This window comes from Fringilla coelebs (genome assembly GCF_963513975.1).
Source record: "Fringilla coelebs genome assembly, chromosome: 2".
Lineage (NCBI taxonomy): Eukaryota > Metazoa > Chordata > Aves > Passeriformes > Fringillidae > Fringilla > Fringilla coelebs.
The window spans coordinates 31523727-31544116 of record NC_140029.1 but is presented as its reverse complement, the minus strand read 5'-3'; the positions used below and the strand labels follow the sequence as shown (position 1 = coordinate 31544116).

The 20390-nt window shown below is 36.6% G+C and overlaps 1 protein-coding gene across 1 annotated transcript; it reads right to left on the bottom strand.

Annotated features, from left to right (window-relative positions):
• Nucleotides 1-314: 314 nt before the first annotated feature.
• Nucleotides 315-15219, bottom strand: TSGA10 (testis specific 10; the record flags this gene model as incomplete). The annotated part of the gene is given in 13 exon segments (XM_084200992.1): nucleotides 315-375; nucleotides 1214-1318; nucleotides 1641-1837; nucleotides 7078-7176; nucleotides 9547-9620; nucleotides 10653-10743; nucleotides 13148-13225; nucleotides 13413-13592; nucleotides 13941-13985; nucleotides 13989-14010; nucleotides 14012-14028; nucleotides 14032-14094; nucleotides 15214-15219. Coding segments are annotated over 13 exon segments (1038 nt in total).
• Between the last annotated feature and the right edge of the window lie 5171 nt (nucleotides 15220-20390).

The window sequence follows — 20390 nt, the reverse complement described above, 5'->3', positions numbered from 1 at the left end:
ATGGATGAAGCCTCCTGGTATCACTGTCTTGGTGCCTGTTCAAGGTCTGACAATGTTGGCACTTCCAGCTCCTCATTTCAGGCATTATTTCATTCTGCACCAAGGCAGTAAATAAGTAGGACTAGTCCAGCCACTGTTATAAAAAGGATAGCATATACCTACTTCAAACTAACAACAAACCATTCACTACTCACAGCTGTTGCTTCCATTAGGTACTAACATGATAATATTAATGATAATATTTTTCTTCTATGACAAATTTTCTGGTTTTTCCTTACCAGTGACAGAAAAATGCTTTGGCTCCGAGAAGCTGCTTAATTTCTTCCCATGAAGATGATCTTCCCAGAGATGTCCTCTTCAGATCCCTCATCCTTACTTATGAGAGAGCAGAATATCAACAATTTACTAGTTAAATGAGACACCTCATTCTCAGTCTTGTGCTACAATCACATCACACTGCTTATTTTAGCTCACTGTTTTACATATCCAAAATAATACCCCAAACTGTAATATTTTATCCTCAATACATCCATGAAATAGAGGAGTATTGTTTTTTCAAAGATAAGAAGACTATCTTATCTTGGTAAGACACCAAGACTACACAGATAAATTAATGCATGAAGCAGGACAGGGACCATTCTCTGCTGCTGTAGCAAAATAACGTGAAATAGTTCTGACATGTTGTTAAACTGTCTTCTTGCAAAATTAAAAAATATATATATTTGTCAGACTGCCATTTGGGAACCACCCATAGCACTTCAAGTAGTACCTGGGAAAATGGGGTTGGTACAGGCAAAAATCATTCCAGAGGTGCAGAGAACTAGTAGGCTATAAAGCACTTGTATAAACAACTAGTCACCTGGATTTTCACCTTAGATCAAGACAGGCATCAGTATAAATGACTGAATAGAGATGAGTATCTTCAGGAAGGTGACCCACCTCATCCTAAACCAGGCTATTCCAGAGGGTAGTTAATCTCACTGTCTCATTCTGTTGGCTACACATGCAACCTACATAACTAATTTAGACAGCATGTGTAACAGCTGAACAGACTAAATTTAATGACATGAATCGTCTCCGAACACATAGGAGATGCAGAGCTGTGTAAACCCAAACTTTGTTGTTTATCTGACTAATTAGCCTAAGTCTGAGTACTATACTGCATTTCACCCCAATTAGCTGCAGGAAGCACAATACAAAAACATTTACTTGCCTATCAGAGTGCTCAGTCCCCAGCTGTGTTTTGGTGATATCCAGTTCTGACTCTGACTGAGCTGCTCTGTTTCTGAGGTGAGTAAAATCTTGATTCTGCACAGCACTGTGAAGTCCATACACATTCATTAGATAGCAGCTGCAATTCTCCAAGCATGTAGCCACATGCAATTACTCAAAATCAAAAGGGCAGCTATACAATGCACATGAGATTAGGAACTTTTTTTTTAAGCAAAATATAACACTATCAAGAAGAGTCTATCAGGGTCTAACAGAGAAATCCAAAGCAGGTTCTTGGTGTCTTCTGCTATTAATACGGTCAAGGCACATGGGCCATTTGAAAATGCAGCTAGATACAAAACATCCCTGTTTAAATACACTTGGAAATAATGAGAAAAACTGCAATACTCTCCTGGTCATTTACTAACAGATTATTTTCTACTAAAGCAAGCTGTTCCTTGGGAACCTGAATTTCAGAGACTTTCTCTTGGTTTGCTCTCTGTGACTGAAATTCGTTCTCACAATTGGACACAAGCAAAGATTCCAAGTTTTTCATAGATGCCTTTTCATTTCTCAGTTGTTTTCTCAGCAACTCTGTTTCAGAATGGTTTGATTCACACTTGCTCTGCAGATAAGCAAAGATTTTAAAGTTTCTGCCTTTCTATTGGGGTAATCTTTAAAAAAAAAGATAAAAATTAAAATAATGAAGTCTGGGATCAATGACAAAATTCATTTTCACTGCAAGATGGGTGGTTAGTTTTATATTTTCCCAGTCAAAATCCTCTGCAAGATTTATAAAATCATCCAAAATATAAATCTTAATATAAATATACTTTATACAAATGAGAAAACGCTATGAAAGAGATGGATCAATGGATTCTGTAGACAGAATCATTAATGAAGAGGAAGGAAGTTTCACATTTTGTTGAGGCAAGAAGCTATTGATTCACTGTTTGCACACAGGAAATAACATGTGGTATACTACAAACTGGTACCAACATCACCAGCAGAGTGAGATTACACTTATTTTACTTACAGAAGCATCAAGAATAAACTGGGGGGAAAGGGAAAATGAATAAAATCCAATCAAAGAGATTAAATATCTATAAATCTTTGAGGAACCTAAAAAAGAATACCCAAAAAACCTAGCATATTTCACTGCAGAAGGAACAATGGACATACCTGAGACATAGCTACACACACACATTTAAAAAATAATTCCAGAGACTGAGAATTGGGAAAATCAGTATTGGATCAGCTACAGAGACAAAGTGTCTGTTTCAATCTTAGTATAAGTAAACTGGATGCTACTTTCTCTTCATCTTTTCATGTATGCATTATAGTCTGACTAACTGAGTCTGGGGTGCTGCAACACTTTTATCTGTGTTTTACTCAAGCCTAGTTTACATTAAGCACAACAATGCTCAGCCAAAGGTCATGGGAAATCTATGAACTGAGACATCTTAACAAACTCTCCACCTCTCCAGCACATTTCTCAGAAATTGCAGAAGATACCATTTGTGTGTTCAAAGTAGGAAGATAATGGAAGAATAAGATCACAGGCCAACAGAAGGGGGAAAAAAAGAAAAAAGAAAGAAAAAGGCAGGAAAAAAACATCTGTCATTTATGAAAACAAAAGCCTTTTTTTTTTACCAAATGAAACTGAAAGGTTTCTTCATTCTAAAAGATCCCATTTTCTGTCACTCAAAAATCTAGTTCCTTTGCAGAGAAACAGTTTTGATATTCTACATTTGTATTTCAGAAAAAAAGAATACTGAAAACTATAGACAGAAGAAGATATAGGAAAATAAACAGTATTAGAAACATTGAAAGAATAATATTATTCAGAATCATGTTTAGTTTCCACTTCTGAATATAAATATGCTGTAATCTAATAAGGCAGATTCTGTGCTGGAATATTGTGTAAAGCAAGAGCCTTATCTGAAGGTTATACATGGCTAATGAAAGACTACTGCTTGAAAGATACAGAAAAATTAGTGAAAATTTCCCAACTTCTGACTTTTCTCCAACTCTCCAATGGCATTTCTGCAGTTTTCTTTCCTGACACTTGCTGTTCTCCACAATCCTAGCAATCCCCTTCACAGAAGGATCCAGGGAGGCTTAGCCATATTAGATCTCATAAAAGTTTCAGATAAATGTCATATGTTGGAACTCTTCCATATCAAAAGAATCATAGAGGATTTCACAAGAATACAAAATACATCACGCACATTTGGCTGGAATGCATAACCAAGTGGCAAACAGCAGCTTTACCCACTCTGCTTCCAAAAGGCATAAAGGATTAAAGAGACTGCTGAAAGCCTATAAAGAACAAGAAATTATCTCAGCTGGAGCAGAGGATGGACAGGTCAGTAACAGAATCATATGGAAAATACCTGAATAATCTGAGTGTGTATGAACAACTTTTCAAAGTTTATCAAAACTGAATTTTTAAAAATGTGTGTATCATATAATAATTTTGTATTTTTGTAAAAATCAAGGGCAACAAAAACTGACTTCCAAGGGAAATTAAGAAAATACTAAAGATATTGATACTTCCTAAAATAGTCAATCATTTTAAAGTCCACACCAAGTTTCATTGCTAACAAACAGCTTCAGCTATTTTGCTTACCTAGTGACTAGATGTAAAATCCAAGATATCTTTCTTGAAAATAACAGTAATTTTTAGCCCTGACTTTTGAGTGTTCATAGTAAAGCCCTGCAAAGCAGTGAAGCAGCATCCTTTTCAAAAAGCATTCAACTCTTACCCTTTGAGGAGTAAGCCCCTGAGAAATGCCAAATTAAACATTAAAAAAATTGAAAAAGTGATCATTCATGATCCTAAAGTATATTTGGATCCCTTAAGTGTAACATTAGCATTAACTTATTTTTCTAATATATTTCACATACCCTTTCTACCTTATCTGCTGTGGAAATTAAATGCTAATGTAATCATGCTTTGATTACATCTACTTTAATGCAAAGTTCTGGGGTAGATGTGGCATTTTCAAGTACAGAGACTCTCTCCTAATGTATATTTTGAGGCCCTCTGCCCATTTTCACAAAAGAGTTGCTTAAGGCAAAAATAGGAGACCTGTATGCTGCTTCTGTTGTTAAATGATACAGCAATGCAATATAAAACTCTTCTAAAAAAATAATTAAAACAGCTTCCAAAATCCTACAACATACCTGTATGTAATTGTGGCAAATTTTAAGAGGCTGCAATAATTTATTCTACAGTAAAATTTAAAGTTATTTCTTTAAATAAATCCTGTATACAAAAATTAGAAGAGTTCTTGCTTCTGACAGCAAAATTATCTTCTGGCATTTTAAACTCCATTCCTAGAATTCTACTCCTTTTGCAGAGTTAATAAGGTTGATAATTCTGCCATGGACTGCATTTTATTTTCAGATGAGATCCTCTTATTTTAGCAATAAAATTTGGTTTTGTATGTAGATGATCTGTGAATGCTGAGATTCTGTCAGTCATATTTATACTGCTGTCACCTGTAAATTCAGGCATGACTAAGAGATGAGAGAGTCACATTAAAGTGGAGTCCACAAGGCAGCAGCAGCAGGTCTGACTAAAAGCATTAAGAATTTTGTACATTTCAAATTAACATAACCTAGGTTTTTCCTTTTTGAAAAATGCCAGTACTTTGCCTAGTGATATTCCTGGTCAGCCACTTTCAACTCCTTAAGTTTCAGTGGGTGGCAGAATGAGTGTGGGAGGTTAACAGAGCAAAGTAAGAGGTAAGGCACTGTGATCTCGAGAGAGATTATTTTATGGGAGCACATCACATTAATTCTAGCTCTGTCTCACCAAATTTAAAAAAAAAAAAAGCACAAGGAACACAGAGCACTGCTGAACACATTAAGATTTTTGAATAAAAACTTCTGTGTTTTACATTCATGCCTTGCATGTAACTGTATGAACTGAAATATGCCATTTGGAATTGACCCAGTATGTTGACATAGTGTTCATGAAGAGGCCTGTTTATTCCTATACTTAATAGCAGGCATGTGGGAAGTATTAGAAGGATGAAATGTCTGCTGGTTTCAGGCTTTTTAAACAAACTAGAACCACGTACCAGTTTTATTATATCTTCAAGGAATGCCAAAATCTGCCACAACACCCTCCTGTGCTGTTTTGCTATTGCTGTGTTCTCATCCACTTTCTGAACAGCAACAGTTTGGTTCCTCTACAGTATCTAATGTTCTTGAGTAGCCCTCTGTGGTATTCACATTCTCTGAACCTGAGAGAAGCAGTAAGACAAGCAGAGAAAAGAATGATCAGAACAATTCCTAGCTCATTTACTGCTCCTGTGTTGTTCACAAGCAGAATGCATTGTGGAAGATTGTTTACCTGAAGGGAATTGATAATTGGATTCTGGTGTGAGTGTTTTGATTCATCAGCCAATTGAATCTGTGTGTGCATGTGTGTGTGGTCACAGGATGCTGCACAGTGGAGTGCAGCTGAGTGCTTGGCATATTCAGTTTGATGAAATGTAATAGAATACAGAATAAGATAGTATAATAAAATAATTAATTAGCCTTCTGATAAGATGGAGTCCTCCTTGTCATTCCACCCGGATGTTGGGCAAAAAATATCACCGAGAGCCCCCAGCAGCTTATGTGATGTTCAGGAAGCAGAGATGATCTGCAAAAAAAATTTGGAGAGCCTCCAAACCATGTTTATTTGCTCACAACGTATTTCCAAAGCCAAGCTATGATTTTTTTCTTAAAGTTCTTCAGATTTTCAAGTGGGAAGAGGCTCTTTGGGACATCTAAAGCAGTGGAAAGAAGGCTAAGAAGCTCAAAGCAAAGAGAGCAGGGACAGAAATGTGACAGGTGATAAAGTACTTGATATGATTCAGGTATGCTGAGTTGAGTTGTGTATGACTTTATGCCTTCAGTGATTTCAAACCACGAGAGCATTTATATATTTTTTTTTTCTTGATTTTTTTTTAAGATTTTTTTTTTCCCAAATGTGACCAATGGAATTCTAATCATATTATTATATAAAGTAAAATGCATACTGTTCATGGTGGAAAATCTCCCTGAAATAGAATTGGCATTAAACATAATTTTAAAATATTACCAGAGCATTTCAAGGGTGAACTATGGAAAGAATTATTTCAACTCACTTGCTCCATCTGTGATTCAAGGGACTCTATTTTCCCTTTGCAACTGTGGCTCTCAGACTGCCAGTCTAACAGGAAAAGCCAGTTTCTGCTTCATGGCATTTTACTTCCCAACTTTCTCCTTGTTCACAGGCTTTGTGATAAGAGCTCACAGTTCTCTCTCCTAACACATAAAGCTTATTTATTTAATAATTTACAGTAAGCTCCAAAAAATAGGGATATTTATAGATCTACAGATGTGGTATTGAATACACTGTTTCCACTGAAAATTCTGCCATTTAGTGAAAACATTGAGAGACTTCTCAAGAATCAGAGTTTAGTCCAAGATGAGCATATTTTAATGATCAATAGATATCTTTTAAGAATGGCTAGGTTAACATTAGACATACAAGTTACAGCAATATAGTGCAGTATTATTTCTTTTTACTTTAATCCCATAAAGCAATAAAAAGACTTCCAAGTCTCTGTATTATTCCCTATTTGATTTTTTACGTTTAATAAACACGTGTGTGTGTATATACTTTTATATATACATAAAACCACAATAAAATATTCTACATCAATTTTGTACTGCAAAAACAGCAATGAAAATGTGTCCAAACTACTAAAACCAAATTAAGGAAATAAAAATAAGTTTTGGTTAGGAAGCAAATTATTCTATGGAGATATCTAAAAATTTCATTTTTAGTTAAAAACCAACAGTTTTAATTTGTATACTCACTTTAGACTTCAGCCTGAATATTTTTCTGTTTAAATCCTGGGCTTTCAACTTCATATCATCAAGCTTAGTTTGGTATTTTGCTAGTTTTTTATATAGTACCTATGAAGAAAGGTTTTTTTCCCTTTTTTTTTTTAAGGTACTGCTTGTACCTAAAAAAAAAAAGAATTAGTGTGTATTTAATGTCTATGGCTTTATTAACTAGTTTTAACTAGTTTTAAAAGGCTATGTGAAATGTAAATTATGTGTATTTTATACAGCAATTTTTTCATGTGTGAAAAATTTTTCCAACTTATAAATAATGCTAAATATTCTTAGAAAGATGAAAAATGTCTGTAAAGGAATGCAGCAGTTAAAAAGAAAAAGACAGATGGTTTATTTAGCATCTAGATTGTCATAAAAAAACAGCCCGTCCCATTTAAAAAGCAGAGCTCATCAATTCCATCTCTTTTTAAATTACAGTTTTTTAAAAGCCTATAATTTTAAAAGTAGAAGACAGATAAAAAATTAAGTAATTTAATTATTATGGAATTGCTTACATGCTAATTAATCAAGTGATTATCTCCCAATCATGAGAAATAAAGCCACAAGTATTAGGAGAACAGGCACCAAACTTCTGAGAATTATTGCTTGAGAAGGTGAACAGAAGAAGGAAAAAGAGCTGCAGTAAGGCTGTCTTGAACTGCACAGTTCAGAAATTTATTCTGTGCAGAATTACTAGGAGAACTCAGCTGCAAGAACTGGGGGAAGGTGTGGTAGTGGGGAAGGCTCTATGGAGAACCCCTATTCCTGTTGCAAAAAGGCTGTGAGTTACAGAGAAAGGTGTTCTGGAAACTTTCCAGTAAACCCAAGCAAAGAAATGATAATACTTTAAATAGTTGTAGTATCACCTCAATTAATGGAAGGGCCTGGAAGAACCAATACATATTCCAGAAGCAATCCTACTAAAAAGTACTTCATCCTATGATACTAAGATCATTTGTTTCCAACTGCTTCTACAAGCATCCAAGTCTTGCAAAGAAAACTGTGAAGCTTTCAAAAATAGCTGGGAGCAACAGAAAGCTGCATTTTGTACCAGCTGACATCATCCTTATAAAGTGTGATTCCAAGAGAAGGTGAAGAAGTGAACCTTTGGCAGTCAAACCCACTACCAACCTCACCTTTTCCAGGAGGGCACTTAAGAGAAAAAACTAGTATGTTTGGGAGAAAAGTTATTTAGAATGCAAGTGGTCTCATGTAAGAATTAAACACCAGATCTAAAGCCATTAGCTATACTACCTCTATAATGAAGGGAGAGAGGTAAAATTAATCACTTTAAAAACTGGGGTGAGAGAGATCTCCTGGAGGACTTCTCTTCACTTAAAAGGGACCCTTAATGACTTAAAGTCTATATACCTGACATCAGGTGCAGTTAATTTGCTCCTTTAAAACTGCATAGCACTTCTACAGGAAGAAAAAGTCAAGTGAGCAGTGGAGCAAGTGCACAGATCAAGTACCAGAAAACCCAAATGAAGGCAAGAAGCTGAAGAAAAAGAAGAAAACCCACATCACTCACAGAAGTGATGAACTCCTACAGGTATTAAGCTAAATTTCTAGCTGCCTAGAAAACATATCAGTGCAGGAGTATTGTGTGTGCATGAGGTGACACTAGAAATATTTTAACTATTTTCACCAGGAACTGCAGAGAGATAAAACACAAGTAGATAATGTAAGGCTGTATTATAACCCACTATTTCAAGTATCTTCTATCCAAAAGCAACTCCTGAAGAAACATAAATACAGTATGTGCTGTCACTGAAACTTACACTTGCCAGACCTCTGTCACATAATTTTAAAATGCAAAAAGCTTTCAATAATGAAAGAAAACAAGAGTTTTGCATTCAAAATGTTAAAACTTTCAGAAGTATATTTATTTGTTTGCATTCAATGCCTTTTCTTCCAACCCATAAAAAAAAAATGACTGCAGAATATGAAAATCAGCCTATTGAATTTTATTATAAAAATTGGATCTGTCAGTCACCAGTTCTTTTAATCTAAATGCATCATTTTGTCTTGGCCTTTTTCTTCACAAGGCTTCACTGAATCTCTGAAACACTCAGTTCTGTCTTTTCATTCAATAAGCTGGAAAAGCAGAAGCATTAAACAGGAGAATTCAGACACTGATGTACTATTTTTTTTCTTTCAGAAAGGTCACTAAAATTGCAAAAGATAGGAAAAAACCAGATTTTTCTATTTTAGACTGTTCCGAGTATTTTATTAATGTTAACTTTAATCTCAGTGTATTAAATTCTGAATAATTGTGTAAAGGATTACAGAAAAGTAAGAAGAATTCTTTGCAACAGGTGATTATAAGAAAGTCACAAAAATAATTAAAATAAAAACCATCCTCTGGGACATCCATTGGAATGCCTGACCTGTTTCAAGTCATAACCAAGTTATCTCTTCAAATGTAATAATATTAATGATTCTCACACTGTTCAAGAAACTGAAAAGAATCATCAGTTTGGTTTGGGGGTGTAAAGAAAAAGATCCTTTAGTAGCAGAACCTAGTTTTCAACAATTCAACAGTGTTCACAAATCTAACAATTTATTCTAAAGCAGCACTCACTTACATATTTTTTATTGCCTAAAGGCTTTGATCGAGTCTAGTCCCACTATGCTTCTGAACATGGCTGGGAACTCCAGTTGAGCAGCAGACAATAAGCCCAACACAAAGATTCAGTTTTACTTCCTCTCATGAAAAGGCTCCAAGAGTAAGAAATTGATCTTTAAAACTAATGACATGACATTCGTTAGTTTACATGTGTTTACCTGTTTTTATTTTAAAAAAATTAAATATTAAAATAATATTATTCATATGCTTTTTTTTTTACCAAAACCCATCAATCCCTGTAGTTTCTAACAGAAAGCTGCTAACTCCAAATTAAATGAATTTTATTTTTTCACTGAAGGTAGTTTCCACCATATCATCCTATTAATAAGACAAGAACATTTACATATAAATAAGCAATGAAGAAAACAATTTCATTCCAAAATGAAGGATGGCTCATAAGCAGCTTTTGTAAATTCCTTTCCCTTTGAGCCATATAACAGTTACAGAAACCAGTGAACACAGGTGTGGCAGTAGCTCTCTGGCTACAGAGTGGCACACAGCTTTCCTGGGCCTTTCTGGGAAAGGCAGAGAGAAAATCAGAGAAAAAAATGAGAATTCTTATCTTCATTTGCTGCACCTGTTGTTGTGAACATGTGGAATGTGTTACAGAGATTTGTTTATCAAAGGGTGGTTTCTTAATTGGCCAATGGTGATGGTGTTTAGATTGGAGGACCAGTTAGGTCCAGGTGTATTGTAACTGTCTATAAAAGCAATGGTTTTTTTAATAAGAATAGAATAATAAATAAGAGATTGATCAGCCTTCTGAGAATCATGGAGTCAACACTAATTATTACTGGTCAGGGGCCTGCTGTGGTGAGACATAGGCTGGTGTTACTAGTCAAATGAATGCAATTACATACTTTTACTTACCTAAGAGAAGCATATTCAGCTTCCTGTCAACTCACTCAGTTTCACAATCCAGTACTTGTCAATCTTTTCATCTCAGTTTCCAGAGAATCAATGGTGTCTTTCATCAGTGCCACTTTAGACACCTGTTCTAACTGTTCACTATCTAACTACAAATATAATCAAACACTAACAGCTGGCAAAAAAAAGAGCTGATTTATAGAAATTTATTTCAATTTTTACTCTGTTTTTAGCACAAATCTTTTGCTGAAGAAGAAATGTCCAAGTATCTCATTTACTCAACTATCTGTTTACTGAAAATAGTTGGCAAACACCTGAAATGTGACTTTCACATCCTTTGAAGGTAAATCGATTTCCCATCTTTTAGATCTCTGGGAATGTTTTCATTTATTCATATAAATTGCCCAAGGGCAAAAATGTTTGTCATTCATCAACTTTAAAAGTTTTCAGCTCAAAATAATATGAAAGAAAACATTATTATGAGTGTATGAAGGGAGAAATCATGTCTTGGGACACAACATGACCAATAATGGCGTTAAGTCTCTATTAAGTTACACGCCTATGTCAATAACCTGGTAGAGAAATCACTGTAAAACACTTGCATGAAGCACCATGTAATCACCATGTAAAGCACAAGTTACCACCATGAGGCCTTCAGGTCTGTAGCTAAAAAAAAGAACAGACTGAAAGCCTAATTCACAGACTCCAACAAAGCTAATTTGAAATCTTCAGTCTAAAGAAATTCTATCTTTTTATTAAAATGCTTACACTTAACATTCTCGGATTCAATTCAAAGATTGTCCTTTCTAAATTATTTGAAACACATATTTTAAAATACAAAAATTTTCACCTCATCCCTCTCCTCCTTTACCAAGTTTTTCAGTACTAATTTCTGTGTTTCTGTAATCAAAGGTCAGGCCTCTAAAGAGCAAGTCAGTAAGCCTCTGCTATACAGTAGCTTCTTCAATACTAGTGCCATAAATTTCATGTTGATGTATCGCCCTCAAAGGGTACCAAAAGAACTGAAGAAATAAGATGATGTACCTAAAACAGGGCTCCCAATCCTCACTACACATCACATGTAGGCGTGTGATTAAAGTTAATTTACTACTCAGAGCTATTTCAGCCTACAGTGCACTCTTCATATCAGATGCACTCTATTTAATATTATAAACTGTGGAATTATATTTATAAGCTTGGCAGGATTTTAGAAGGCTGAGGAGGAAAAAGAAGATAAACCAGAATTTAAAACCATAAGATGCAGAAGAAAGATAAACTGCAGAAATCAATGTTAATTTATTTAAAAATCAAGTTCTACCGAGACCATAAGTAAATTTAGGATTTATATTCATTATATTAAGGTTTCCATTTTCTATTTTAGTGCCATTTGTTAGCAAACAGTTGCACACACAAGTAACTTAAATCATATTAAATATGACTTGCCAAAAGACTGCAATTACATTTACCTTTGAAGCATCAGGTCTTAGTAATGCACAGTCATAAGATAATTCACATTTGAATAGACTCCAGGTCTCTAGTCTAATCCCCTGCTCAAAGCAGGGCCAGCTCTGAGGTCAGGCTGCTCAGGGCTTTGTCCAGTCCAGTGTGAAAATCTCCAAGGCTGGGGACTGCTCAACTGCCCTCATGAGAAGCAAGTATTTCCTTGTATTCAGCCTGAACCCTTCAGGCTTCAATGGATGCCCATTGTTGCTCATCTTTCCACCAAGCACTGCAGCAAAAAGCCTGTTAATGACTTGATGTCAAACCTACTGGCAGGTAGGACTTATGTCCCTCTTAAACCACTTCTTTGCCAGGTGAAACAAGCCAATCCTCACCTGGATATAAGATCACTGTGGGTAAATCTGTCAAAGCTTGGTACAGTCTTAAAATCACAGGACCACAGAATGGTTTTAGTTGGAAGGGACTATAAGGACCATCTTGTTCCATGCCTCCTGCAATGGGCAGGGACACCTTCTATCACATCAAGTTGCTGAGTACTCCATCCAGGGAGGGGGCATTCACAACTTCTCTGGGCAACCTGTTCCAGGGCCTCACCACCCTCACAGTCACAAATTTCTAACTTGTACCTAATCTAAACCTGTCATCTTCCAGTTTAAAACCATTCCCCCTTGCCCTGTCACCACATGTTCTTGTGAAAACCCCCTCCCCAGCTCTCTTGCTGGTCCCCTTTAGGTACAGGAAGGTGCCAAAACATGTCCCTGAAGTCTCCCCTTCTCCAGGCTGAACAACCCCAACTCTCTCAGCCTCTCTTTGTAGGAGAGGTGCTCCAGCCCACTCTGATCATCTTCATGGCCTCTTCTGGACTTACTCCAACAGGTCCATGTAATCATTATGTTGGAGACCCCAGAGCTGGACACAGCTCTCCAGGTGGTGCCTTACCAGAGCAGAGTAGAGGGAAAAGAGTCTTGGTAAATAACATCCATGGCTCTCAGCCTGTTGTTTCCTGATAGCAGTCTGGCTGGTGCTGTAGGATTAACCAAGAACATCACCAGTATTATATTTACAATTCCATAAATAATTCTTTTCCCTTATATTATGAATAGTCATTTTAAGCTCTTCAATTCTCTGTTCCGAATGAGCCCTTTCATTAAACGAACTTTCTTGGGAAATCTGTGTCAAATAACAGCAACAACAAAATCCCATATAAAACAAGTCGCAACTCACCACAGACTTGTAAAGCAATTAATTCTCAGAACCAGAAGAGAAATCCTCAGCAACTTTAATTACACTGCTAGGTAGTTTGCATGTTTAAATAACCTGTGGGGTGGGGCTGAGGTGGGCTGGGACAGACTCAAACCTGTAACTGCTCCCTGAGGCTATCATGTTCTGTAGGCATCCTTTGGCAATCTGACAGTGCTGTATTTCTTTCTAGCTCCATGCTTCTTAATACAGTTTGAGCTGTCACAGGAGTGATGCTTTTAGGAGTCCTGGGGCATTTTATAACTTCCTGACAAAGCTGGGAGATCTCCTCCTGTGCCTGTTTTTGAAAACAGTAGAATAACAGAAACATGGAATAGATAACCAATATATTACTGGGTCCTGTGGCTGGCTAGAGCATCCCAGAAACTGTGTAATATTGAAGATGAAGTAATCATTTGTGCACAGATTCTTTGATTCAGTAAAGCATTTTTAACTCAAGACAGCACTTACAAACTTGTATTGAAGTGACAGATTCAAATCACAGAATTTCCATAACTTTTTAAAAAATATTTTTTAAACAAATACTTTGCATTCTTTTTTTCTTTCACATGAAGCCAAAAATATATATTTTTCTTGCACATTACCTTGTTATTTCAATTAATCACACAAATATAAATAAAATGACCTGTTCAGAAACACTGAGAATTCTGTCTCTCTCAGCTGTTAAAACTTAAAAGTTACCCTGAATTTCTGCCATGACATTCATTTATTTTTCATATTGACTCAAGTTCTTCATGTTCTCTCAATATTTTCAAAACTTCAGGATCAGAAACCACTCCCTTAAAGAATATGGTGATATAGTGTAAAAGCAGAGAAACAAAACTTGAAACACTTTCTTATTATATCTGGTCAGGAAACTTCTATTATTGGCCCATTCCCATTTTATGCATTCTTCTGTTTACAATCAACTAGGTTTTCTTCCTGGTAGTTACAGCTTTAGTAGTTTAACTCTAAATTACTAGAGTAGTAGTTTAAAAAACTACTAGAGTAGTTTAGTAGTAGTAGTTATATTCCTCCTCTTCCAGAGTGACTTCCCAAGCTCACCTGGATGGATAATTTTTTTTTTTTTTTTTTTTTATGCTGCCACAAGTAGAGATTTACTTAGGACTTGAGAATGTGTTTCTTAATGCCTTCAACAGTCTCACATTTATGGAAGTCTCTGTCCTTTTCCAATGACTAAATAAAGGCATCAAGCCTTGAAGGTGATCCCCTTGCTTTATTTCATATTCTCTTTGTAACATAACCTGAATTAGCATAAATGAGAGAGGGCATGCACTGAAATAAAACTTTTGTAATTGATACTTCAATGTAAAATGGAAAAATATACTCTTCGAAATGAAGATGAAGCAAGTATCTAATTAAAACATATATCCATATAATAAATACTTTAAAGTAACTTCTGAATGTCTGTATTTTTCTTTTTTTGTTATATTGCAAATATGCCTGAATGTCCTTATAATATGTGTCTAACAACAAAGAAAGGGACATAAAAGCTAAATGTTAATTAACTTGAAATATATCTGTTCAAAACTAAGGGTAGATTTGTACTGGAATAGCTAATGAATTTTTAAATATGATAGAAAGTAGGCCACCATGTTTGTTTAAGGTCCATGAAAGGCAAATTTTTGCAATGGAAATAAAGTAATGTGCAAGTAAGTATTGTTGAAATCCAGAAAGTCATGTAAGAGCCTAAAGCAGATTCTGAAGATAAACTGCAATTCTGAAATTCAAAATTGCACATCAAATCCCATTTGTTTAAGAGTAAGCTAATGTAATTTTGAGTCACTACAAAGAGTAATTTCTAGAAATTGATTCCTACAATCGATTTTGGCATTCATACTAAATAATCATGTCCTAGGAGTACCTCTGATGATAAAGACAGCCTAGATATCTATTACAGTCATCATCACTGCTGACATATTATGTAGATTAGGTGAATCCCATCCTAACAGACCGGTCTCTCTGAAAGAGTCACTCAAATTCTGCAGTTATAGGCATTTCCCTAGTCCTAGGGAAACAGATCACAGCAATCAAGCAATTGGCACCTTCAGTACTTAACTGAGCATCAAGGACTCAAATTTACACACAGAGTTTACACACAGTATTTGCTCACTCACAATACTACCTTTAACAACTAGTGAAAGTTGGTTTCCACTTTTTGGAAAACATGATAATATTTATTTATCCTAAAATATATACTTACACTACATTTGCCATATAGTGGTAAGAATGTACTCCTGTGACACATTTCACCACTGATTTGAAAAGAAATATGGAAGACCCAGGGAAATACAGGCCAGTAACTCTTGCCTCAGTACCTGTCAAGATCATGGAGCAGATCCTCCTGGAAACTATCCTACAGCAAACAGAAAATAAGGAGGTAATTAGTGGCAGACAACATGATTTCACCATGGCAAATCATGCCTGACAAATTTGGAGGCCTTCTACAAGGGGGTTACAGCAGTGGTGTAAAGTGGTGAGGAAAAAGCAACTGTTATCATCTATCTGGGCTTGTGCAAGGCATTTGACACTGTCCTGCACAACATCCTTGTCTCTAATCAGGAGAGACATGGACTTCACAGATGGACCATTCTGTGGATAAAGAATTAGATGGATGGTTACACTCAAACTGGCCAATGACTGGCCAGGTGGAGACCAGTGGTGCTCCTCAAGGGCTGATATTGGGCTGGTGCTGTTTAGTATCAGTCAGTGACATGGACACAAGCTAGAAGGAGAATGGATGGAGAGCAGCCGTGGGAAGAAGGACTTAGGGGTGCTGGTGGACAAGAAGTCCAACATGAGCTGGCAATGTGGCCTTGCAGACCAGAAGGCCAATCCCACCCTGGGCAGCAAAAGAGGTGTGCACAGCAGGGTGAAGGGGGTGATGCTCCCTCTCTACTCCGCCCTCACGAGACCCCACCTGGAGTGCTGCATCCAGCTCTGGAGCCCCCAGTTCAAGAAAGACACTGATCTGTTGGGGTAAGTCCAGAGGAAGGCCACTAAGCTGATCAGAGGGCTGGAGCATCTCTCCTATGAAGATGGGCTGAGAGAGCTGGGATTGTTCAGCCTGGAGAAAAGAAGGCTCCAGGGAGAGCCAGTACCTAAACAGAGCTTAAAGAAGGCTGGAGAGGGGCTTTTGACAAGGGAAGGTAGTGATAGGACAAGGGAGAATGACCCTAAGCTGAAGGAGGGAAAGTTTAAATTAGATAATAGGGAGGAATTGTTTATTTTCAAGAAGAATAAACTTCTTTGGAGGGTGATGAGGAAGAGATCACCTAAAAAGGCTGTGGAGTCCCCACATCCGGAGGTATTCAAAATTAGGCTGGATGGAGCTCTGAGCAACCTGGTCTAGTGGAAGGTGTCCCTGTCCATGAAAAGGGAGGTGGAATTAGGTGGTCTTTAAGGTCCCTTCCAACACAAACTATTCTATGACTCTGATTTCCTTGAGACAGGAGTTCTATAGGACAGAAACCAAGCAGCTGTGATGGACACACTGACTTCTGGCTCAGTACCAGCAAAACACCTTACCCAAATAGCTTTCCAGTAAGCATGACATCTCTGCACTTTTATTTTCTTTACCCTTGTTTTCCAAGATGATCATAGTATCTGTTGTCCCTACAGGTGTATATGACTGAAATTCTACAGGTAAAACAAAATGAGAGGTTAGAAATATTCCTAAAAATAACTTTTTAAAAGATTGATTGTAAAATCTTGAACAAAATTATCAGCAAATCTCTTTTCCCATTAATTTTGATATAAATATTTATGACCACTGCTTCCATAGAAACTTTATTTCTCTACTTGGTTTCATCTTGGGAGGTTTTTGAAAAACTCTTATCTCTGAAAATTCAACTTTCTCGCTCAGATTTATGTTATAGAGCACAGTTTCTCAATAAACATTACTAAAGTCAAGGAAAGGTGCTCATATTTATTTCTGATTTTAAGTACAAATGAATACTGAGTGACCGGTTCCTGCTACATCTTTTTGAAGAGCTTTTCTGTTGGGGGAGGGAGTTAAGCCATGCTTCTCCACAAGTGACACAACACTTTCTCCACATCTTGACAGATAAAAAGATGACTTCCTCAAATAACAGTTACATTCTTCATAGTTATTTGGGGATGGAAACAGGAGCATGGATCATAAATTGGCACACTCAGACACGTGCAATATCACCATCCATTGTTGTTTTGAGTGAAATCCTTTTAAAGAATTCCTTTAAAGCACCTTTAACCCAAACCTCCTGGGCCCACACATGGAGCATTGCCTGTGATTAATGCAAAAGCCTCAGCAAAAGGCAGGGAAAGGCAGCATGAGCAATGCTTACAGGTCACAAGATTTCAGAGACAAAGCCAAGCAGCCAAGTCTTGTCAGTCCAGCCCCAGGAGAGAGATGGGTATTCTGAAACTGCCACAGCTGATCAGGCGGGACTGACAGTGAACTCAGGGAGCTCAGCTGAACACCTCTACTCTAATTAGGTTCATCTCTTCCAGAAACTTATATCCAAGCAGACACTTTCACAGATGAAAACTCCAGCAATTGCCACACAATCTCGCAGGCTTGACAAGAACAAAGCAAGTGTTAGATAAGACTGACTTAATCTTGTGAAAATAGCTTCCTTTAATTAAACCTTATCTTCTATCCAAAACCAATCTAATTAATGTATCTGTCTGTAAGACTATGTGCAGTTGTATCATCCAGAATAAATATTATTCTTTGCACTGTACTTGTTCCTTGACAGTGTCAAACATTAGCTTCACACAAATGATCAAATCCAGTCCTGATTTTTAATGCCAGGACTAACATATTACTGGTTTACAACATCATGAAGTTAAAACATCAGAGTATTACAAGGCTAATTAAGCTTTTCTTTATTCCACCAACAAAATAATTTCAGAGCAATTACTTCTTATGTTTCCCTATATCCCAAGATAGGAGGTCTTATTTACAGTACCTCTGGCTGCACATATCTTCTTCTTGGAATAGCACAGACAGGGACAAGCAGACTGGTCCCTTCGAAGAAAGTGATGCAAAAAGGGTAAGAAGGCCATGTGAACCCTGTGACTCCTTTTGCCTGCTCATGGCAAGGATATAAAGAGCCTTTGTAAGAGGCTGCTTTAGGTAGTCCCAAAATCAAGCAGAGAAACCAGACAAAATGCCCTCTCTTCCCTGCTAGCCACCAGCACAGGTTTTATATTCTGCAGACAGTGCAGGGTGAGTTACGGGGTTTTTGGCAAGCAGCCACTATTAAGCACTCATGGATACAGCTCGCCTTTTCAGACATAGGAGTGATTAACACCTCTGAAATAAAATCCCCACCTAAAGCCAGAAAAGAAATTGGAAGAGCTAGAGCTAGAGAAACAAGTATTTTTCTTTTCCCTTTTGCCATCCTGGATTTCTTTTAAATCTTACTTTCAAATTTTGGCATGGTGGAAGTGGAGACTCTGTATTATCACATTTACCGCCACAAGAGTTGTGAAAACGGCATCTCATGTTTTCACAACTTTAAAAGAATTATTCCTAATGAAAATTCATTTTAGGAGTGAAATGATACATTTTTAACTGGTTTAATTCTGGTATGTCTAAGGTATCCTCTAGGGGACATATGGTGAATTATTTTTCATATCTTAATGCTGGTTCACATTATGCAGAGCAGTTGCATTGCTTTTTGAATATCAAACAATGCTTTGTTGATGAAAAAAGAAATTTAAATTCATACACAGGATTGTTTTCAAAAGTGAAAATAATATTTGGTGTATTTTACAGATACATGATTTATACAATAGTAGTTGGGACATAAGAAATTTTAAATGTCCAATCCAGAAGAGATAAATAAATCATGGTGTGCATTTACAAATTCATACTTTTTGCTTATTCTCCAGATATTGCTAATTATCTTGCTGGATGTGTCTTCAACAATAGGAAGGCATTTATTGTTGCATGTGTATTTCACCCTTTAGCTTATCAGAAACAGACCCAGGACATTTTTATCTGTCCACCCAGTATTCTGCACACTTTATGTTTTTTAGAAAATTATGGTTCTAATTATGAATTGAGTTTTTGACTGGAAAAACACAGACTGCAACATCTCTCAGTAGGTTTTTAGAGACACCCTGTGGCAAAATGACACACTGCAAACGTTCAAAAATCAAGTGCCAAAATGGAGACAAGTGGTCCCACACTTTTTGGGGGTTTTAGTAACATCAGTGGTCTCACAAGACGCATTTCCATACTTCTGACCCAGTGCTAGAATGCACGGGTTTGTGTTTGCATTTTGTCAACTGCCTTCAACATTGATTTCCAGCACATTTTTATGGACAAACTCCACATGCTTTTTTACCTTTTTTTACCTGTGCATTACAGAATAGTTCGCCCCACTGAAAAATGATTACCAGTCTAATTCAGCAAAAAGTTATGTCCACTTAAAATTGCCTAAATTGCCTAAAATCCTTCATCTTTTTTTTTTTTTTTAATGTAGCAGTACAACATTAAAGGTGCTGGCAGACACATTGCATCAAGCTGCTTTTAGAGTCTGTTTCACTAATCACCATCAGCACACATGTTGTGAGGGTTTCTTACTTGCCCTATTACACCCACGCAGTTCTTTTAAGGCAGAATGGAAGACAAAGGTATGTAATGTACCTTTTAGAAATACACATCCATGAACAAGAGAAATACAGGACATATTTGCCCACAGGGATACTACTGTGGATAAAAACTTCACCTAGCACTGAACATTCTCCCATGGTGTAAGCTTAAGCACAGACAATAGCTATTGATGAAGAATTATAGTCAGGTCAGGTAGACTTTATGAATGGCTTAAATGCAAATCTGAAGACAATCTGCTGCTGGCAATACATGTAGTCTTTGATCACTTTCCAGCTTGTTAATGAATTATGCTATCGACATTCAGCTTCTATAGTTTCATGAGCACCACAGAGTATATTTCACAAGTCTCTGCATTTGCATTAACTCTGTCTCCTTGTGAACTCATAAAAACTTCTAGCATCCAGAATATCCTGCAGAGAGGATCTGCACATCTGGGTCTTGCAAGAAAGACCATCCATTTTATGCACT